Below are 21,128 nucleotides of genomic sequence, written 5' to 3' on the forward strand. Positions count from 1 at the left end.
AGTAGATAAACCCCAACTTGATTCAAATGGTGGCGGGGGGGGGGGGGCTTAACACTTAACAGGGACAGTCTTATTAGTGTGGCCATTTATATATCACCAAAAAAGAGGCCAAGAGAGGACACAAATTTGCATACAATTTACATGTATATAGATAGATCCAAATGTAGAAATAATTACTATAACGTAAATAAAAATACAGTACATCGGATCATAGTGTGGAAGATTCTGACCAGATGATCTGCATGCCTGTTCAGCCTGCTGTCCAGGTGCTAACTGTTGATGGGCAACTTCAGGACCCTTTATCTTTAAACTGGACAGCCCATCAAATAAAAGCCTATCCTCTAAAGTAAGGCATATAGCCCCCCCTAGGTCTAAATAAAGTTCCAAGTGAACTATTCTCAGAAAATGGCAAACATGGTAAGGTGGTTAATTTCTTGTGATCTGCAGATTTATGAAAAATTTCATATATGGCTCTTTATTATTGCCATTATCCTTTACAAAAAGCAGCTTGAAGATGAGTGGTATGCAGAGGACAGAAAAAGAACTGTTGAGTGGATGGGTGTTCTATTTGTCATCTTTGGGACCCCCTGGAAATCTCACTAAACACAACACAACCTACTGTAGCCTGGAACTGGGTGTGTGTAGTACAGCTGACTGAGTGCTGAATGGGATGCAACTGTGGGCAGCCTGAGAAAGCTCCATCAATCTTGGTGCCTGTCCAAAAAAGATATTCTAGAGTGAGAGACAAGGGTGATATCAGCAGGTTCTAGGAACCCTCTGTGTTGTGAGTTTTTTGGGGGGTGATCTGCGAGTTTATTTTGAGCCTAGGGGAGCCAGGATTGGTAGATGGAGTTCTGGATGAGAGTCAGGATGCTGAGAGTTGTTGAGTGGGGAAGCGTGTCAAAAGAAGGAATTTATATCAGTATTTATCAATCTGTTTTAATAGTTTTATTGTAACATTTTAATAGTTTTATTTAATAGTTACTGGTAACATTTGCTGTTTTAACTTTCTGTACATCATATAAAGGTATTTTTGTATATTAAGCTGGATAGAAATGGTCTAAATAAATAAATAGAAAAGATGATGAAAGTTTTCTGCTAAGAAGGACCTGTCAATTTACAGTTGAATTTTGCATAATAATTTAGCAACCAGGCCAACTATCTGAATAACTTACTTCCAACCCTAAGTAAAATCATGATCTTGGGGGCCTCTTCATTCCATAAAACAATGCTAAATTGCTGATTTACTTTTCATAAAAATCCAACTTATATTTCTCAAAAAAGGGTTACTTGTGTCTGACAGCATTAGTTCCTTAAGTACCATACACTGAAGATTTGCTAGTTCTCTTGTAAATATTGTGGCATCTTAGAACCATCATTTAAAATGTTTAATAAAGTTTCAGCATAAAAAAAAACACCTCTATGGTACTATGCTCTAAACTGCTAAAGCTACTAAACACTGATCCTAGGGTACGTTCACAGTGCTTGGTGATATAATGAAAATATCTTTCTCTGAAAAAGAAGGCATAATTGATCAAATACAGAACTGCAGTCAGTTCTGGTGGCACGTTACCCCTGCAAGGCTTAACCTACTCAGTCCAAACTAGTCAATATGTTGGAAGGGATGTAGACAGGTAAGTTTCACCTTTAGTGAGAATGTTCAACAGTGCAGGAGTTCTGGAACATGATTGCTGATTTCTGCCAGGAATTAGGTTACAGGAACCTAATAAATCTGGATTCCTACATAAGCAATTTTATACAGCAGCAAACTTCTGTATAAAGCAGATTGGGAGAGTCTCAAGAAACCTTCTAAACCAGGGTGAGTTTGGAATTGATTCCAACTCCCATCAACTCCAACCAGTGTAGCCAGTAATAAGAGATGATGGGGGGTAGAAGTCTAATATCTGGAGGACCACAGATTCCCCACACCTGTTCTAAAAAACAGTGGCTTTACAAAATGTGGAATACTGCATACAGATTATATACAAGTGCAATAAGGAACGAATCCCAGTTTTAAAAAGATGCACAACTCCATGGTTTCAGTTTATCTCCTATATGGAAGCCCTTCAAGTGTTTAATTATGTTCCAAGTAATATGCAAATTAGGCTTGCCAAGCTCAGGGCCTGAGAAAGATTTTGTATCTTTAAGAGAAGAGACAATTCAGCCAAGTGCAGGTTTTAGTGCAACACTGTAACGGGAAAAACCACAAGGTGAAATTCTCCCTCCCTCCTGCACAACTTATAAGATACAGAAGACCTCTTGGAGGCTGGGCCTGGCAACCCTAATGCAAACACTTCTTCTGACTATAATTTGGCTACATAATATACATAAGTAAACTCATGGTCAATGCATAATTGCAGGAGGAAGTGGTTCCAGCTGCCTTGAAAGAGGTGGTCATCTGACCATTCCTGAAAAAGCCCACCCTGGACCCATTGGTCTGCGACTATTACCAACAGGTCATAAATACCCCCTTCTTAGGAAAGGTGATTGAGAGGGTCACCCTGATGGATTGCCTTTATCAGGAGAAGGACAGAGGCAGTGTGATCCTGTTATTCTTACTTGATCTCTCAGCGGCTTTTGATACCATTGACCATAGTATGCTTCTGGGCTGACTTGGTGAGATGGGTATCAGAGGCACTGTTTTACAGTGGTTCCAATTATTTATTTATTTATTTATTTTATTAGATTTTTATACCGCCCGACTAGCATTAGCTCTCTGGGCGGTGTACAACAAAATATAAAAATACAAAAACATCTCAAAATCTCATAATAAAATACAGCATAAACATATGTAAAAACAAGAAATCAAACAATTACAACAAAATTTAAAACTAAAACAAGTTACATATTAAAACGCCATAGCAAAGAGGAAGGTCTTAACCTGGCGCCGAAAGGACAACAATGTCGGCGCCATACGCACCTCTTCGAGGAGACTGTTCCACAATTCTGTCTCCAGGGTTGTTTTCAGAGAATAGTATTGGGTGATTGTCTTTTGGCCCCTTGACAGTTGTGCTATGGGGTGCCTGAGGGTACCATCTTGTCCCCCATGCTGTTTAACATCTATATGAAGCCTTTGGGAGTGGTCATCAGGAGATTTGGGGTGAGGTGTCAGCAGTATGCTGATGATACCCAGCTCTATTTCTCTGTAACATCTGAACTGGGAGAGGCCATGCAAGCCCTGGACCACTGCCTGGACTCAGTGGTGGGCTGGATGAGGGCCAATAAACTGAGTCTGAATCCTAGCAAGATGGAGGCACTGTGGGTTGGTGGTTCCTGAGTTCAGATGATTGGTCATTTGTCTGCTTTGGATGGGGTCATACTCCCTCTGAAAGAGCAGGTCCATAGTCTGGGGGTCCTCCTGGATCCATCTTTGTTGCTAGAGGCCCAGGTGGCCTCAGTATCTAGGAGTGCCTTTTACCAGCTTCAGCTGGTAAGATAGCTGTGGCTGTTTCTAGATCCACTTTTGTCCATGCACCGGTAACCTCCAGGCTGGATTACTGTAATGCACTCTATTTGGGGCTGCCCTTGAGGCTGCTCCGGAAGCTGCAGCTGGTGCAAAATGCAGCTGCGAGACTGCTCACTGGAGCAGGGTATCACCAACATGTCACCCTGCTGTTGAAAGAACTGCACTGCCTGCCCATTTGCTACCAGGCCAAGCTCAAGGTTCTAGCTTTGGTGTACAAAGCCCTATACAGCTTGGGACCGAGATACCTGAAAGACCTTCTTATCCCTTATATACCCAGTCAATCACTGTGCTCTGCAAGTGGGGGCCTCCTGCAGATACCATCTTATCAGGAGGTCTGTTCTGCACAACATAGGAAACAGACATTAAGTGTGGCAGTACCTACCCTGTGGAACTCCCTACCCTTAAAGATTAGACAGGCACCATCTCTGTTATCTTTTTGGCGCCTATTGAAGACCTTCCACTTTCAACAAGCCTTTTAAGTAGAGACCTTATCCCAGTCTGCTTCTGTGTTGGAATTGCTTTTAAATATGTTTTTAAACTTCTTTAAAAAAAAACAATATTTTTTTAACCTTCTTTTTAAGATGTCTTTAAAGATTTTTTAAAAAATGTTTTTAAAGTTGTTTTGTTTTAATGTATTTTAAAGTCTGTTTTTATGATGTTTTAAAGTGTTTTTAGTGCTTTTGTTTGCCACCGTGGGGTCCTGCTGGGAGGAAGGGCAGGATATAATAATAATAATAATAATAAAAGAATAAAAAAGCACTAGAGTGTGACACAAAATAACAACACTTAAGAACCATAGCCATAAGGAAAAATAAAGTATACGTCCAGTTATATACAAATGTGAGAACAACTTCAGCTGTGACAAAGCAGTAGTTCATGTGGACTTCAGATAACCAGCAGTTTAGAGAAATCATGAAGCAACAAACTGTAACTTAAGAACACCACAGCCCTAAAAACAATGCTGTATCTCGGGACAGCCAACATGATGCCTTCTATGTGTTATGTCCATTGGCCATGCTGGCTGGGGCTAATTGGAGCTGTAATCCAAAACATCTGGACGGCACCACATTGGCTACTAATCCTCATATTACCCATGTCAGTACTATAGCAGTAGAAACAAAATGTTACTGGAAGACAGAAAAAGTTTGATAGGTTCTGGACCATGAAGATATGACCCTCATGCTCAGCAGCAGTAAGAAGATGTATTTCTATTTGTCTGGAAGTACACGGAGTTACGTTATGAAAGATACAGAATTTTAACATTACTTAAGCATTTGTCCAGAAATGGATACAAAAAATAGCTTGTTTAAAACTCCATCAAGTATTATCAAAGCCCAAACATGTGTACTTGTGTATGAGCTGCATTAGTACAGAGATTTTTGGAATTATTTATTAAGTTATGAATTATGCATGATTTAAATAAATCCCTTTGCAACCCACAGAAAAGAAAGAGTCTGTTGTTCAGTGTTTACAGACAAAGACAGGCAATTTTAGGCCAATGACACATGGCCAGAAAAGTTCATCCCACCCAGCAATCTGAGATAATCAAACAAACATGCCAAGATATTAAAAATCATTTAAATCCTCCTTTTGCCCTCAATACACTGTCCCTCAGCAGCATTCCCTGTGTAGTCAGCAAGGTGGAGCCTCTACAGAAAAATATTTTCCTGGACCATCCAGTAGTCCTTGCCCCGGATTATTTAATAGTAATGCTCATTTTGTAGATATTTTTGAGACATTTAAAACCAATTTTTACTCTCATTTTATTTGAACAAATTTCAGACAACTTAAAAGTATATGATGCCTTTTTCAGCCATCAGTTTAGGACAGATAATTTCAAACATGCATTCACTCTGCTCAAACCATTTTTATCTCAAGGCATTCAAGCTTATCCCATGCATTGATGCACATATGATCCACATTAATCAGATGTAACATTAGTATTTGTGTGTTAACCTTCTCCTTCCTCTGCTGGTGCAGCTGCAAGGAAGAGACTGAAAGCTTTGACTTGTTTTTGAATAACCACAGGTTAGAATTAAGGCTAAACCTGGGCGGACTATGGTTAACCTTAAGTGTGGAACAAGCCAGCTTCAAACCTTTATAAATGTGGCTTGTTTCCATAAACCATAGTTAAGATAGATCTCAGTTTAGGGTCTGAACACAATACTGAACTGTAGTTAGCTGACTGGCCTGGCATCAGCACATGACATGGCCCTACTAATTGAAAGAAGCGAATGCATCCAAATTCCTCCTTGTGGCCAACTCTGAAGGAGGAGAGGGGGGACTTCCCAGGAGGATCCCTCCGCCTGTGCAGCCTCTGAGACGGGCTCCCGTCTTGGATGAAACTTTTTCAGTTTTAAATCCAGTCAGAAGGGTCTTTTTTGACTGGGGATAATTTCTTCCGGATAAGGAAGAAACGTGAGATTTCCCACACAGCTTTGTTGTGATTGTTGGAGACTGGAATTCGTCAGAATTGTCTGTGAAAGAAGGTCTTCCAGCAGCTCGGACGGAGCGAGGATTTCTAGCTAGCTCAGCTGAATAAGAGACCCGTTTTTTTTTCTTTAAAGAAAAACGGTCTAACAGGCAAGCATTCTCCTGTCTACGCTTATTACTTTCTTATCTATACAGCTAAAGAGATTTGTCAAAGAACCAGCAATTAAGAAAACCTGGGTGAGTCAAAACTTTCCTTCTCTTTTACTCACGGAACTAAGGGGGAAGAAAATAAAAATAGCCTATCTTTTTTATTGCAAAAAGCTGACATGGAAAATAGCATTATAAAGATTACAACGGATGAGGGTTTTCTTTTTGATTTATAAGACTTTTGTGTAATATATGTCTGGGACTATTTTTTCTGATCTACTTTTTTTTGACGAATCTGCTCATTCTTTCTGCTACTAGTTATTTGGACGCTGTGAACTAAAGCTGTTTTTGCACTTCTGGGCATATAAGAGATAAGGGCTGTCTAGAGTGTGACGCCAGTTGGTCTGAAAGATTAACTCCTTTGTAACTGGATAAAGAAATAAACTGCTCTTTGCCTGGGACATTGAAAATTGAAGGAGTTTTGTTCCTTTGGCTTTAAGAATGACAATTAAGAAGATCATGGATGTACAAGAAGGGACTTTATCTTTAGACATGTTTCAGAAAATAATGAATGGGATTAACTCAATAAAACAAGAACTGAGAAATAATAGTCAAGCGTTGAGAATTGAATTTGACGAAATGAGACAGGAGCTGAAAGAAATTCAGGATTCTATGAGAAAGGAGAATAAAGATAGATCTGGAAAACCAAAAAAGGATGAAAGAGAAATTAAAGGCAAGGTTCAAACTATGGAGATTGGATTAAATATGGACATGGAAAAAGATTTGGATTTCCTGGCTGTGATGGATCCTGGAGACAAATATTACGGTTTGGAACTCAGCGCTGTCCCTGAAGGAATTGAAGAGATTGGAGATAAAGATATTATCGGTTCAAAAAAAATTCCTGGACTGGAAGGATTTGATGGAACTTGAAATGGAGAAAGCTAACAGAATTAATCCCTGTTTTGTGTCAATGGAAAAATCTTCAAGAGATGTGCTAGTGTATCATGTAAAAAAGAGGAACAGAGATGCGGCTTTGCAACAATACTTCAGTGATATGTTCGGAATTGATGGCAAGAAGATAGCTGTGAAAAAGGAAATTCCTATCAGACTCTTATTATATGACTATGACAGCAAGATTATTGGGTGCGTAAAGATGGAAGATGGAACCAATACGGATAATGGAAGAAGAGCGATTTGAAGTTACTGGACTTAGTAGACTTGATGAGTTGGATTAATTGACATGTTTATCTAGAAAAAAAATTGATGGACATATATCTCAAGGATTGGAAACTTCTCTTTGTGGTATCCAACTAACTTATTCTGTCAGTGCAAAGATTTCTGCTTGCACAGTGAAACTCTCCACTCCTCATGCATGTACCCTCCCCAAATCTTATTGGAGGTTTGGGGGGAAACCCAGAACAGATTATGGGGGAGCACTGGGGAGGAGGCAGGCAAGTTCTGTTGCACAAGTAGAAATCATTGCACTGACGGAAAGAGTTAGCTCCTAAAAGTTGGGTAGACTGTAAAGTTAAGGGAGTAATCTACATTCTGATGATTCAGAATATCAAGGATGCATATATCAGAGCACATATCCTATGATATGTGTTAGCTATGATTAGCTTTCCATTTACCCAAAAGTCTGGTGGTACAACTAGATAGTTTGCTCTCTAAAGAGACTCAGAAACCATGACTCATCAATAAAAAATTTTCAGCTTTGTTGGTTGATTCACTGATGACCAAAATGCTCTACAGCCAATTGACCTGAGTCAATGACATAATAGCTCCCAAGCTCTCTACTTCACTGGCACAAGCTCATTTCATTTTCAGATGATTAGAGGCAGAAGGGTAGCAAAGACCCATTCTTTACAGAGTATACCACAACTATGCAATCATGACAGTTGTTCCCCTCTCCCTTGCAATGTTGCTGAAGCCTGACCTAAAACTGTGGTTCCACAGCGACTCAAATCAAAGCAAGAAATTTAATATATTTTCTAAGAAAGATAAGACCTTATAATGTGGGTTTTTTAACACTTACTATCTTTTTCCAGTTTACAGAATTGTAATTACGCTAGGCTACCGTAACGTAACATTCACAACAGCGATATGGGCTTTACCCCAGAAAGAGGGAAGCCAATGGTTCTTTTCATCTTGTATATATCTTTTAGTGGAAATGGCAGCTATATTTCTAAGTCAGTCCTAGTTGCACCGTGGATATAGGAACACAAAGTGAAGTCTAGCATCATTGCTGCTACCCACCATGCTGGTCTCTCTCACCCCAGTGAAGGTATCTGCCCAGATCTCCCTAGCAATTATATTCATTTGCAGTGCAATCATATATATGTTTATTTGAAAGTCCCACTGTGTTCAGTGGAGCTACCCTCAATAAATGTGCATAGGACTACAGCTTCAATCTCTCGTCACCAGTCAACCCAATCCTGTCTTCCTCTTTCTCTCTTTAAAATACTTTGAAGTGGTCCATTAAGTTAAAATATTATGAAAAGAATAAACAGAGAACATTATACAGAGAGCAGCTCTCCACAACTTCCTCTTATTATGTTGATGTTGTTCATGTTCAGTTTAGTTTGAGCTACTTTTTTGGCAAAGGCAAACCACTTTTTGGCAAAAATAAATGTGTTGCAAAATCCAAAGCATGACACAAAACTTTGATTACTGGTTGCAGCTTTACACAACCTTACAAGGGAGTAGGTACCAATGCATACTTGTATAGGATTACCGTGTACAACTTGCTAGGATATTTAACTACTATCAGAACTTAAACCCAAAATGGATACATCAGAAGTGAAAACTAATTCTATGCCTCTTTTCACATAACTGTGAAGAAATAATGAATGCAAATTTGGGACAAAAAATAGTACCTGCATTCTTCCAAATACAGTCACACTTAGCAGAAGAGGTTTCGGGGTACTTAATTTCCATTTGACAGTAAGACCATACTTTCAGTTAACAATTTATTCTAGGATAGTTTCATTGAAGCCAATAGACTATTCTGGAATGTTTTCATATGCCCTTCTCCCAGTTTTCCCCCTCTTAAGAAATGAACTAGCAAGACCAGAAGCGTGTACCTTGAGTGTAAGCATTCCAGACTGGCAAGCAACAGTTCCTCCCCTTCACATATGTGATACATAGGAACATAGGAAGCTGCCTTGTACAGAGTTAAATCATTGGTCAATCTAACTCAGTATTGTCTACACTTACTGGCAGTGGCTCTCCAGGGTTTCAGACAGGGGACTCTCCCAGACCTCTTGAGAGATGCCAGGGACTGAATCTCAACCTTCTGTCTATAAAGTAGAAGCTCTACTACTGAGCTATGACTATTCTCCATGAGATTCCAAAACATATATTTCCACTGATTGTGAAAAGCAGTAGTGGGAGGATGCAGTTGCAAGAGAGAAGTGGAGGATGGGAAATGCGCTTAATCCTTCTGCCACCAACCAATTTTCCTCTCAGCCATCCAGGCATGTCTCCTTACTTGTTTTGGCAAATATGTCTCAAAATCCCAGCTAAAAGAAAAACAGCTGGCAGAGAAAGTTGCAGAGGGAAAGCTGTTGACAGAACACAGTGCGATCCCACCTCTTGCTTCTCTCCCGAAAATCTAGTCCTGTTCCTCCCATGCACACACACTACCACTTTCCATGTCAGCAGCAAACACAGAGTTTGGAATCCAGTGGTTTACAGTAAATGTTTAGTTCTGCTCAAATATATATATTGGGCAGCTTCTGAAACTCAGAATATTACAGTGAGGGGGGGAAGTCAGTTGGGAAGGTACTCCTGGTAAGTGAGTAAAATAGTTGTCCAGACCTTCAAACTGCTTCTTATTTTGAGAGCAAATGATGGGGTGCATTTTGGCACACTTGGCAACATCTCTTAAGGCTGGGTACCTGATGGTCCATTCAAATAGCTACTTCAACGGCTATATATCCTGTTCAATAAAATTATAGCCCCTATTTATAGTCCATGTCTTTTCCAGAGCTTGGAAAAGTTACTTTTTTGAACTACAACTCCCATCAGCCCAATCCAGTGGCCATGCTTGCTGGGGCTGATGGGAGTTGTAGTTCAAAAAAGTAACTTTTCCAAGCTCTGTTTTTGTCCGTTTGGATCACAGCATAACACACATTGCAAAAAATTATTGGCTCAAAATTACTGGAAACGTTGGCTTTCTCCCAGGCATTTCAAAGAAGAGGACCTGCACTGATTTACAGCTAAGTTTATGACTGCTGTGCATGACTACAGCCTGCAGGTGAATGTAGGCCAAGGAATGCAATTGTGCTCAACAGCAGGTGTTCACAAAGCTTCCACAAAAATTCAGGTACTAATTGCTCCAACTTTAATCAACTTTAAAAAAAATATTTAACTGATGCCAACCCCAAATTAGCTATGCAAGGATAATGTTTTTGCAATTTCCTTCTTTTGTCTGAATAATGTATGGTAACTTGTTGCATTATCTGTTGACAATAGAGGCAACATAGCTCTAATTAGTTTCAGCTGTCTTGTGTTTGTAATAAAAAGAGCTAGCTCTGTTCAGCTTATACTGTGGTTTAGAAATCAGATGTCACAAAATGGTGCATATCCTCATGAAGTACTACATGGTGAAGATTTTAAACATGAACAATCCCACAGCCTTATTAAGTTGGGTGATGATGAAGCAGAGGATTTTTTTGCCTACATATGGAAATACCTCATTGCTGGAAAGATGACCAAATATTTCCCCACCCACCAACTCTCCTCCTTGTCTTTCTTAGTTACTTACACAGGAGTGTGTGGGCAGGGGATCTGGTTCCAGGCACATTTGTACTGAACTTGAACAAAACTCTCAGTGCCATCCAGCACAGAGCAGCTCACATTCTTGTTCACTATGTAGGCACACCAGTTTCTGGAAGGGAGAAGAAGAAAGGGAGACAAGAGCAAGACAGACACACTGTTAAGGCAGCAAACAATGCAGGTTATTAAGCCATTTGTCTGGGTCAAATATGCAACAACAAGTGTTCTATTCAGGAGGCAGTCAAGGCAGACTTGTAATTATCAGGTTTTTTCACCACTAGCCTAATACATGAAGGAGATGTAAGGTCAAAATTGTACAACAGTCAGGAGATGTAGGGAATGTAGTACCAGCTTACTCGAAAACAATAAAATGCAAATATTTGAGACATATATTCTCACTAAATATAGCAACTGCTGACCAAATAGAGAAGCCTTTCCCAACCAGTGTGCCTCCAGATGTTGTTGGACCACAACTCCCATCTTTCCTGACCATTGGCTGAGGCTGATGGAAGTTGTGGTCCAACAACACCTGGAGGCACACTGGTTGGGAAAAGCTGGAATAGAGGCTGAAACTGAGAGGTAAAGTGTGTTTGAACCCAGGATGAGGTAGCAAAATCTGTCTTCTGCTCTTCCTATATGAACAAATGTAAATTATTTAAGTTACCAGATACACATCCCATACCACCAGTATAGTTTCTTATGAAGCAGTTAAGATAACAACAGTGGCTTAGAAATTGCTGCACATCCTGTAGCTACATGGTGGCCTTAAACATGAACAATTACCCAGCCTTACTTACAGCTTGATTTTAGAACATGAAGAATACAAAGGTGCTACTGTGTAACCTGAAACTGAAGCTACAAAATACAGAATCTGGAATGGACAGTGGTTAATTATGGATCGTAAGGAATCAACAAGTTGATGACTAGTGGATATGGATACGTGTTCTCTGGCCTTGTGGGAAGGCACTGGGCTAAACTGCCTCTTTAGTCCTTTCCAACTCTTTGGTAGTAAAACTCCTGGGTGACCAAATCTCCTGTTAAGCTGATTGCTTATTAGGGATGACAACTGATATTTCCACAGAGGAATCTAAAATTTAGGATTTTTTTCCTGAATGAGCAAGTTATCTGCAGGGTGGAGTCTGAGTGTTGTGTTTTTGCAAGGGCACGTGCAGTTGGCAACTGAAATTTGAAGACAGAGTGTGCTGTGTGTTGTATATGCTGACAAGAAGCATTGACAGTTGATGAGCCTCTAAATGGAAGCTGGAGGGAAATACAAACTTATTTTAGAGACTGGTTCATAAGGCAGCTGCATTAATGCTTGCTTTACTCCTATGGTTTTTCTTTCTAGAGTCAGTTCTAAGGCACATTAATTTATCCTTGCCTTACCCATGTTAGTGAAACCCCATTAATCCATTAAAAATTGGCTAAAGGACTAGATGGGGTTCAGTTATATTTAAGGAAATTCTAACTTGTATTTGAAAACAAAAAGAAACAAACTGTCTTGGCTTTATGGAATCATGGCATGCCAAGCTTGTCTACAGTTTTATGTAAAGGGTAAAACTCTGGTGATTTTGTTTTATTCTGAGTAAAGAATGTCTATAATGGAACCAGCAAGTATCAAAAGCCTGAGACTATAGCTTTGTTGGTGAGTGTCTTTGTTCTGTAAATAGTGAATACTGTCTGTATTGTGGAAGACAATTATGTAAACTAGACACTGAGTGAATAAATTACTAGGGATGGGGATACTGAATGGGGACATAAATGCATTTGTAAATATGAAAATTAATAACTAACTAATCTTGTATGCCTTTCTGTCCATTTATCATATTTTCCAGGTTCTAGCCTCTCTAGAACTTTTATAGGTACCAGATCATCTTTTGGAGCATTAAGGGGATTGCTTGCTAACAGGGATTATCAATTGGCATTACTTCAGTGGGAGCTAAAGGTTAGGAGATCCTTTCTCCTTGAATGGGCAATTTTCCTGCAGGATGTGGTCTGAGTCCAGTGCTCCTGTAGGGACATTTTTGTATATAGGTTGGCAGTTGAATTTGGAGAGTTCCTAGTTTAGATGGGCTAGATGTATGCAGTGGTGGTGCGAGACTGTAGGGGTTTTATACTATGTGGAAATGTGATGGAGGATCAGCAAATTTTCTGTTCATTTTAAGCAATTTGCTTGCTTTTCACAGTCTCTCTCTGAATATTTGCAGATAAAACATATTACAATGGCAGCACAACTTTCCAGTGGTTATTCTGTCCAGGAGAAACTACTCACTGCTTGGGAAATTAGGATCTTCACTTATGATTTAGTGTGAAATGGATGGATGTGACAATGACACTTCTTTCTTATACTTTTGTTGTTGTTGTTGTAGTTGTGTGCCTTCAAGTCAATTACGACTTATGGCGATCCTATGAATCAGCGACCTCCAATAGCATCTGTCGTGAACCACTCTGTTCAGATCTTGTAAATTCAGGTCTGTGGCTTCCTTTATGGAATCAATTCATCTCTTGTTTGGCCTTCCACTTTTTCTACTCCCTTCTGTTTTTCCCAGCATTATTGTCTTTTCTAGTGAATCATGTCTTCTCATGATGCGTCCAAAGTATGATAACCTCACTTTCATCATTTTAGCTTCTAGTGATAGTTCTGGTTTAATTTGTTCTAGCACCCAATTATTTGTCTTTTTTGCAGTCCATGGTATCCGCAAATGTCTCCTCCAATCAGGGTCGGATTAAGTTGAGGAGGGCCCCTAGGCTGATTGGTGTTTGGGGGGCCCTTCTCCTCTTAGGCAATTTTTTTTTTTTGGCAGCTGCGTGCACAGGTTTGCCATCAATCAAGATGGTGGCCGAGGTTTCCCTAAGGGCTGAAGCTTCTGCCGCCATCTTGGTTGATGGCAGCAATGCGCGTGTATAGCACGCATGCGTGCCATCAACCAGCATAGCGGCAGAGGCTTCAGCCCCTTAGGGAAACCTCAGGCGCCATTTTGATTGATGGCAAACCGCAAAAAACATCGGAGAAAAAGGTAAGTGAAGTGGGGGGATGGCGGGCGGTTCGGAAGCTCTTGTCCTGCGATCCGCAGCTCTTGTCCTGCTTCCGTGGATCGCACGGGCCCCCAAGAGCTCTGGGCCCCTAGGCTTCAGCCTACTAAGCCTAATGGATAATCCAGCCCTGCCTCCAATACCACGTTTCAAATGTTGATTTTTCTCTTATACGCTTTTTTCACTGTCCAACTTTCACATCCATACATAGAGATCGGGAATACCATTGTCTGAATGATACTGACTTCAATGTTCAGTAACACATCTTTGCATTTGAGGACCTTTTCTAGTTCTCTCATAGCTGCCCTCCCCAGTCCAAGCCTTCTTCTGATTTCTTGACTATTGTCTCCATTTTGGACTGTGCCAAGGTACTGATAATCCTTGACAAGTTCAATGTCCTCCTTGTCAACTTTAAAGTTACATAAATCTTCTGTTGTCATTATTTTAGTCTTCTTGACATTCAGCTGTAGTCCTGCTTTTGTGCTTTCCTCTTTAACTTTCACCAGCATTCGTTTCAAATCATTACTGGTTTCTGCTAGTAGTATGGTATTGTCTGCATATCTTAAATTATTGCTATTTCTCCCTCCAGTTTTCACACCTCCTTTATCTTGGTCCAATCCCACTTTCCGTATGATATGTTCAGTGCATAGATTAAATAAGTAGGGTGATAAAATACCCCCATCTCACACTGTTTCCGATGGTTATACTTTAATAGATACTAAAATAAAAAGAACCTCTTTCTGATTCTTCTAGAAGCCAGAAGAAAGGGCCACAACTAGGTACCAAAACAGCATTTGTTTGGCACTGGCATACCTGATCATAGAAACCTGGAGCCTGAATCCCCACATTGTTTATACATCAACCAGTGTTCAACTTGTCCATGAAACACATGTAGATTGTGTGTTTTGGTTGAACATTTATGTCAGTCACTGCTCAGCTACCCTACCAAATAGGGCATATGCAGACACAGTTTTTGAGGTCTGTCATACCACACGCTTTGTCAACTGGTCTAGGCCAAGACATTTTGCTACCTGAGGTAAAAGAGAAGATGGACCCCATTCCACCACCATCCATTCCATTTAGAGAACCTGGCTGTACTTGCATCTTACTTGGCTTCTTTAGGGACTGTATGATAGGCCTGTGGTGCACAATCTCCAACAGAGAGGAATGGCTGGGGAGGAGGGGTTCAGTCATCATAGGTGGGGAGCAGCAGGGGTAGTCCTCCAGCATGTCAACTGAGGTAATTGCAACATTCTGCTTAATGGTGGGGCTGTCCCTATTTGTTAACCATTGTTTATTTGGTAAGATCTGTGAACTAAACTAAGGGGCTTCCAATATATAATATGGAGCTGTCACAGTCTGAAATAACTTTATATGAGTAAACACAGAAAGTGGGAGTGGATGAGATGGTATGCTGGGAGCTAAGAGGAAGAGAGAGACTTCCATTAACTGAGCAGCAGCCATGAGGGATTAATCCATTTACCAGCAGGAGACAAAAGCTAATGGTGGAGGCAATGTGTGTGTGCTCTTACAAGCCAGCAGCCATACATACCAGTGAAATGGAAATGGACTGCCTTCAAGTCGATCCCGACTTAGGGCAACCCTATGAACAGGGTTTTCATGGTAAGCGGTATTCAGAGGGGTTTTTACCATTGCCTCCCTCTGAGGCTAGTCCTCCCCAGCTGGCTAGGGCCTGCTCAGCTTGCCACAGCCCCTTCCTTGTCCGCAACTGCCAGCTGGGGTGCAACTGGGTTCCTTGGGACTATGCAGCTTGCCCACGGCTGCACAGGTGGCAGGGCACGTAACCCCTGAGCCACTCACTGTGGGGGTGATCCTTAGCTGGCCTGTTACACCCAGGAGACACAAGTGGGGATTTTAACTCACAGACTGGACTCCCAGCCTGGCTCTCCTCCCCACTGTGCTATACCAGTAAGGGGATCAAATCGCCCTCACTCACTGCTCAAGAGAAGTGGCTTCTTACCTCCCAAGCCCACCATCCCTGAACATATTCAGTTATCAAACTGCAACATTAAGTGATGACTGGCATGTATGAAATATATTTCATCAGCCATCACCAGGACCAGCCCTATCATTAGACATAGGGAGGCAATCACCTAAGATGGCAAATACTAAGGAAAGCACCAGCAACACCCTTGGAAGTTCCTCTTGAGCACTTGGCCATTCCTCTCTGTTGGAGATCACAACAGTGTGTGCCACAGTCTGGCATGTACACCTAAAGTAGTCTGCTCCCCTTGGGTGCAGTAGAGGATGCTATCCCATTGCCAGCATTGATATAAGATTCAATTGCCAGTCCAGTCAGTTTCTGTACATAAAATGGTGGCCGGGTGGGGGCTGGGGAAGGATCATGACCTTTGCCTCAGGAGGCAAAGTGTCTTGAGCCAGCCCTGGCCATCACAATGTTGCCCAGTAATGGGGGTTTCCACTACCGCCTTCCAGAAAGGACACCACAGCAAGGCCAGACTTGCCTATTGACCAGAGAAGAAACAGCTCAGGGACTTGCTTCCTCTTTTCCTGCCAGAAAGATCTCAGATCTATCTGCCAGTTGTCCTCGGATTGCAGAACTGAAGGGAAGCAGATTATGGTTTTAATTTGTGGGGCTATCAGGGCAGTACTTTGGGGCAGAAGTCCCAAATGGCATCCCAATGCAGCAGGGCTGGCTTGCCAAATTACTATCTAAAAAGTCCACTGCCTAAGTTCAGAGTCTGGCCTTAACCTCAGCCAGAGAACTAAGGGCTGCTGGATTGTGTGCATATGGTTGTGGGGTACAAGAGTTGACTGTAGTGTTTTCTGTTTAAATAACTGCAACCTGCTGTTAGCCACCTTGAGGATCATTTGATCCAAGGCAGGGTAAAAACCTTCAAAAGAAACAATAATAGAATCACATAAGCACTGCAAAAAGAGCTCCTACCACCTCAAGCAATGTAAAACAACATACTTTTCAGTTGTATAACAGTCATTTTTGTTCACATTGGGACTCATTAAATGGTGGCAGATGGGGTGATAAAACGTGCACACATGTGAATTCTGCCTAACCTCTATTAGAAAGCGCGGCAACTTCTGAGCTCCACCAAAGCTGAATCTGGCCACTCTGGGTAGTGAGGAGATTCCCTGGACGTACTAGTCCAGCAATTTTCTCTTTCCCCACAGATGCTGCCGTTTCACTTGCTCCGACTTGCCCATTTGCAGGCAGGTTGCTGCCATCGGGTTTCTTGTACCTCTGCGACTCTTTTTTTCTAGTCAGACCCACGTCCCCTAAAGTTATCGGGCCCGGGGGGAGGGAGAATCAGGGCTAAAGCTCTCGCCCCAGGACTGGCGGCTCCACTTGAACGAGGGCCGGAGCGGGAGGCTGAGGAAAAACCAAGCTGGGGAGGGAGATAGGCAGGCACTTACTTGCTTCTGACGCCAGGCCGACTGGAGCGCAAGACCGGCCTGGACTGGCCGAGGCAGCCGCAGAGAGACAGGAGAAGCACGATAGTCCACCTGAGGGGCTTCGGGCGCAGCTCCATTCCCGCCAGAGCTGGCTCGCCACCGGCTCACTTGGCTCGCGAGGAAACCGACGAGGCGCAAGGGAGAGACACGCCTGAGTTTTAGTTGCCTTCCAGAAGGCTTCTGTCTCCTTGGACTCTTCCCCCTTCCTCTCCTATTTTTCTTCTTGACTCGCCTATCTTTCGCTTCCCCGTGGACTCTTCTTATTCCCCTTTTAGCTTCAGCGAAGGTCTTTTACTGACGCAAGAATCTTCAACCTCCTCCTCCCCACCCCCGTTAGTTCTTCCAAAGTTACCGCCCTCCAGTTCACACACCCCAAGCCGAAGGGTGACCAGTTCCCGCTGCGCCTCACTTCTGTTCTGGTCAGCGCACAGCCCCTTCCTCTTTTCCCACTGTTGCCCGGGGTGCGTGTGCACAAATCACTTCAGGGCAGCATTCCTTGGCGGATTGTGCCTCGAAAGTTCCAAACAGAGCGCTCGTGAGAAACCGACTCGTGGCAGGCCCTTTCTGCTGCTCGTGGTGTTCTCGGACGCTCAGCACGAACAATCCCTCGTGTATGTACACTCGCGTGCACACAGAGAGCGTCTTTCTGAATCTGCGTGATCATCTAATAGCACGTGCGCCATTGTGAGCCAAAGGCAGAGGAATCTCCTCTTGCGGCCACTGCTCCCCCCCACCCCTTTCTTTCCTTTCAGCTGAGGACTGGTTGAGCCTTCTTCTTTTCCAAGAACAATCTTACGCAACTCAGCAAGTACTCCTAAAAATAATAAATGGAGACTGCTGACTTTTGCCAAGGTGGCCCGATTATCCGTCATGGGGAATACAGGGATACCAGGGTTTGTTCTAATCTTTTTTTTCCTACTGCACAAGCAGCCTGCACACTGCCCCCCCACTAGTCAAGTAATTTGCCCCATAAGATATTCTTAACAGCCTTTTTTTGTGAGAGTACTCACTAGTACGGAGCACCTGCACCTCTTTCTTTGCTGCCTATGCCAGCCATTTTGTGCTGGCACCCCCAATTTTCCGGAAAAGGCACTGACTAGTAGTATAAGGTTATGAAGATTTGAAAGGAATTAGTATTTATCTTCATTTTCTGATTTCTTTTTCATCTTTTCTCATCTATTCCTACCTAGCTCCTTATTAAACTCTGTCCTTGACTGCACAAAAACTTATTTCACACGGCACAATTTTTTGACACTGCACAAAATGTGTCTAGCTGCACATTAGAATAAACCTTGCATTCTACACCATAGGGTTTACCATAGCCCTGAAACAGATGGGTAGTAAAATCTTCCTCACCACTTATCAGGATGATGATATTGCCAACCAAGCTAACCCTGGATGAGAGAAGTCACCCCTGGGTAGTTTGGTCCCCCCCCCATGGGTAAACAGGCATCTTGCACAGTAACATTGCATTTCCTCCATAGAGAGGTCTTCTTCCTTCACCTATAAAGCTTTTCTGTAATCTGAAGAAACAGTAGACTAGATATAATGCCCACAACCACATTAATATTCAGGCTTGGACTTCTTCTTTTTTTGTACATCTGAACCTTTGCACCCAAAGGTATCCTGATTAATAAGGGAAGAAAATGTGGGGGTGGGGAATCATGACATTGTCATCTTTAAATGTGGTTAAAATAAATTAGCAAAGTTGTCAAGCTGAATGAGCACAAAAATACAAATCCACTCTGAAAATTAAGGTTGAAGAAATCTTGGGGGGGGGGAATAATGCCCTGGGTTGGGGATAATGCCAGTATAAGTATAGAGACATGAAGAAACAGATTTCTTCTGATGAGAAAGATACTACAAAATACCTATTTAATAATAAATAATAAATCTTTCCAACCACATTTTCCCCCTTTTTCCTTTTTATGTACCTTTTCTGTTTTCAATATAAGTTATGACATGGTTGTGAATACATACATAGCTTATGAGTGATAGTTTTTCAGATATGTTCAGATCGTATATACATCTTTTAGCATTGTGGGGTTTTACAAAATTATATAACTTTCCATTAAAAAGAAAGAAAAAGGAAGAAGAGCAGCTTGAGATTTCTGCCCAGACTATTTGTGCTGAAGTTTGTGTTTCTTTAATCAAACATATTTTAGATAGAAAAAATTAAAGAGGAAGCACATATTGTAACAAATTTCAAAATATTTGTGTTATTTCCCTTTCAAAGAGAGAGAGAGAGAAAATCAAAGCTGAAATGTCTCCCTCCATTTATGAAATGTGATTGATGGAAAGACATTTAGGCTCCACTCCTATAGACACTTACAGTAAGGCCAACTGAACTTAATTGGTCTTATTTTTCAGTTCACAGACATTCATAGGTTTGTACTGTAAATCTGTTTAAGATTATGTAACAACAATAAAGATGAAAGAGAAGGGATGGAATAAGGAGTGAAAGCACTGTAAAAGGCTAATGCTAACCGTGCTTGTTTGGACAAAGGAACTATCTGCTAAGGCTGATACACCATTTATGATGTAATGTCTAGTGCCACCCCAATCCTCAAAGTGGATTGCGCTGGGAGGAAGGGTGGGATATAAATCTAACAAATAAATAAATAATGATGTGCTGAAGGAAATTACATGAAAATGGAAGGATACAAACTTACCATAGGAGTTTGGTAAGGTTATCACATTCTGCTGGAAAGGCTTCTCTTCCTTTGATAGGTGTGCGGGAAAGCGGAGAGGGAAACCAAACCTGTATTTCACCCCAAATGTTAGGGTCACAAGGGTCAGGGAGCAGATTTACCCCTTACCCCAGTACATGTTACCACACAACCTTTTTATCTTATAAATGTACATAGCATTCATTCAAGTGGGAGAAATAAAGTAATTTGTAAACAAGAAAGTCCCTGTTATTGTTGCTGGCATTTTTATTCTTCTCTTCAGCTAAAAAAGGCTCCTAGAGTGTCTTACAAATATCAATGAGAAGACAGTCCCTGCCCTCAGGCTCACAAGGAAAAGGACCTGGGAGGAAGCAGGGAAAAAGTAACCTCAGTTGTAATTTATTAGTTATAGAAATCTTGTACTGAAAATTTGGAGAGTAACCAAAAGTTGCTGATGTTTCAGCAGAGCCTATGGACAGGCCCTGTAATCTCCTATCTCCTCGCACCCTAGTTTATAACCTGATGGAATGGTTACTGTAGACAACAACTGAGGGAGAAGCCTGATGTAGGTCACCTCTTGATAGCAGGCAAATGCTTAACTTTACTTCAGAGAAGGACCTCCTTACCCAGATTGCACTAGAGCAGTGCAAGAACCATTCTGCAAACTGCTGCAAACTTCTAAAAAAGTGCAACATACTTTAAACAGAACAGGTAAATCAAAGGAGAATAGGAGCAAAGAGGAAATCTTGTGTGAAGCTATAATTCTGTGCATATGGTATTTCTGCATGATGAGCCAGGCAGCCCTACATCCACAGGAATTCCCTTTTCCGCCCTAATGCTTTGTTTTCCCATCCATGGCAAATAGTAGTTCTGGACTGAGATGCTTTTCATTGGAGACTCAGTGGGGAAGAGGAAATGGTTAAGCCCTTCCCCCTGTGTTGTGAGACTCATCCAAATTACCTCCCTCTCACCATTGATTTTTTTTTTAAAGAATCATGCATATCCCATGTAGTTTGGCCCTGGATTACCCTGCTTAACAGTAGTAGAAATGGTGGGAAAGCAGATAAGCAGGCTTCTTGGCCATAGCACCCACTCTTTTAGAATCTTATGACTGATAAAGATCTATGATTGGAAGTCCAAACCTGATCAGC

The 21,128-nt window shown here is 41.6% G+C and overlaps 1 protein-coding gene across 4 annotated transcripts in view; it reads right to left on the reverse strand.

Annotated features, from left to right (window-relative positions):
• EMILIN2 (elastin microfibril interfacer 2) overlaps positions 1–17,979 on the reverse strand; it is a 79,812-nt gene extending 61,833 nt beyond the window's left edge. For 2 of the 4 annotated variants that reach the window (XM_061596234.1, XM_061596223.1), the window contains exons 1-2: positions 17,270–17,979; positions 10,815–10,937 (exon numbers count right to left, since the gene is read on the reverse strand). In XM_061596234.1, the coding sequence (XP_061452218.1) occupies positions 10,815–10,937; positions 17,270–17,385 (239 nt within the window). In that variant the 5' untranslated portion in view covers positions 17,386–17,979. The remainder of the gene's footprint in view (positions 1–10,814; positions 10,938–17,269) is intronic. The other 2 variants (XM_061596201.1, XM_061596212.1) reach the window with 2 other exon arrangements.
• Between the last annotated feature and the right edge of the window lie 3,149 nt (positions 17,980–21,128).

The sequence above is a fragment of the Rhineura floridana genome, chromosome 1 (genome assembly GCF_030035675.1).
Source record: "Rhineura floridana isolate rRhiFlo1 chromosome 1, rRhiFlo1.hap2, whole genome shotgun sequence".
NCBI classification, from domain to species: domain Eukaryota; kingdom Metazoa; phylum Chordata; class Lepidosauria; order Squamata; family Rhineuridae; genus Rhineura; species Rhineura floridana.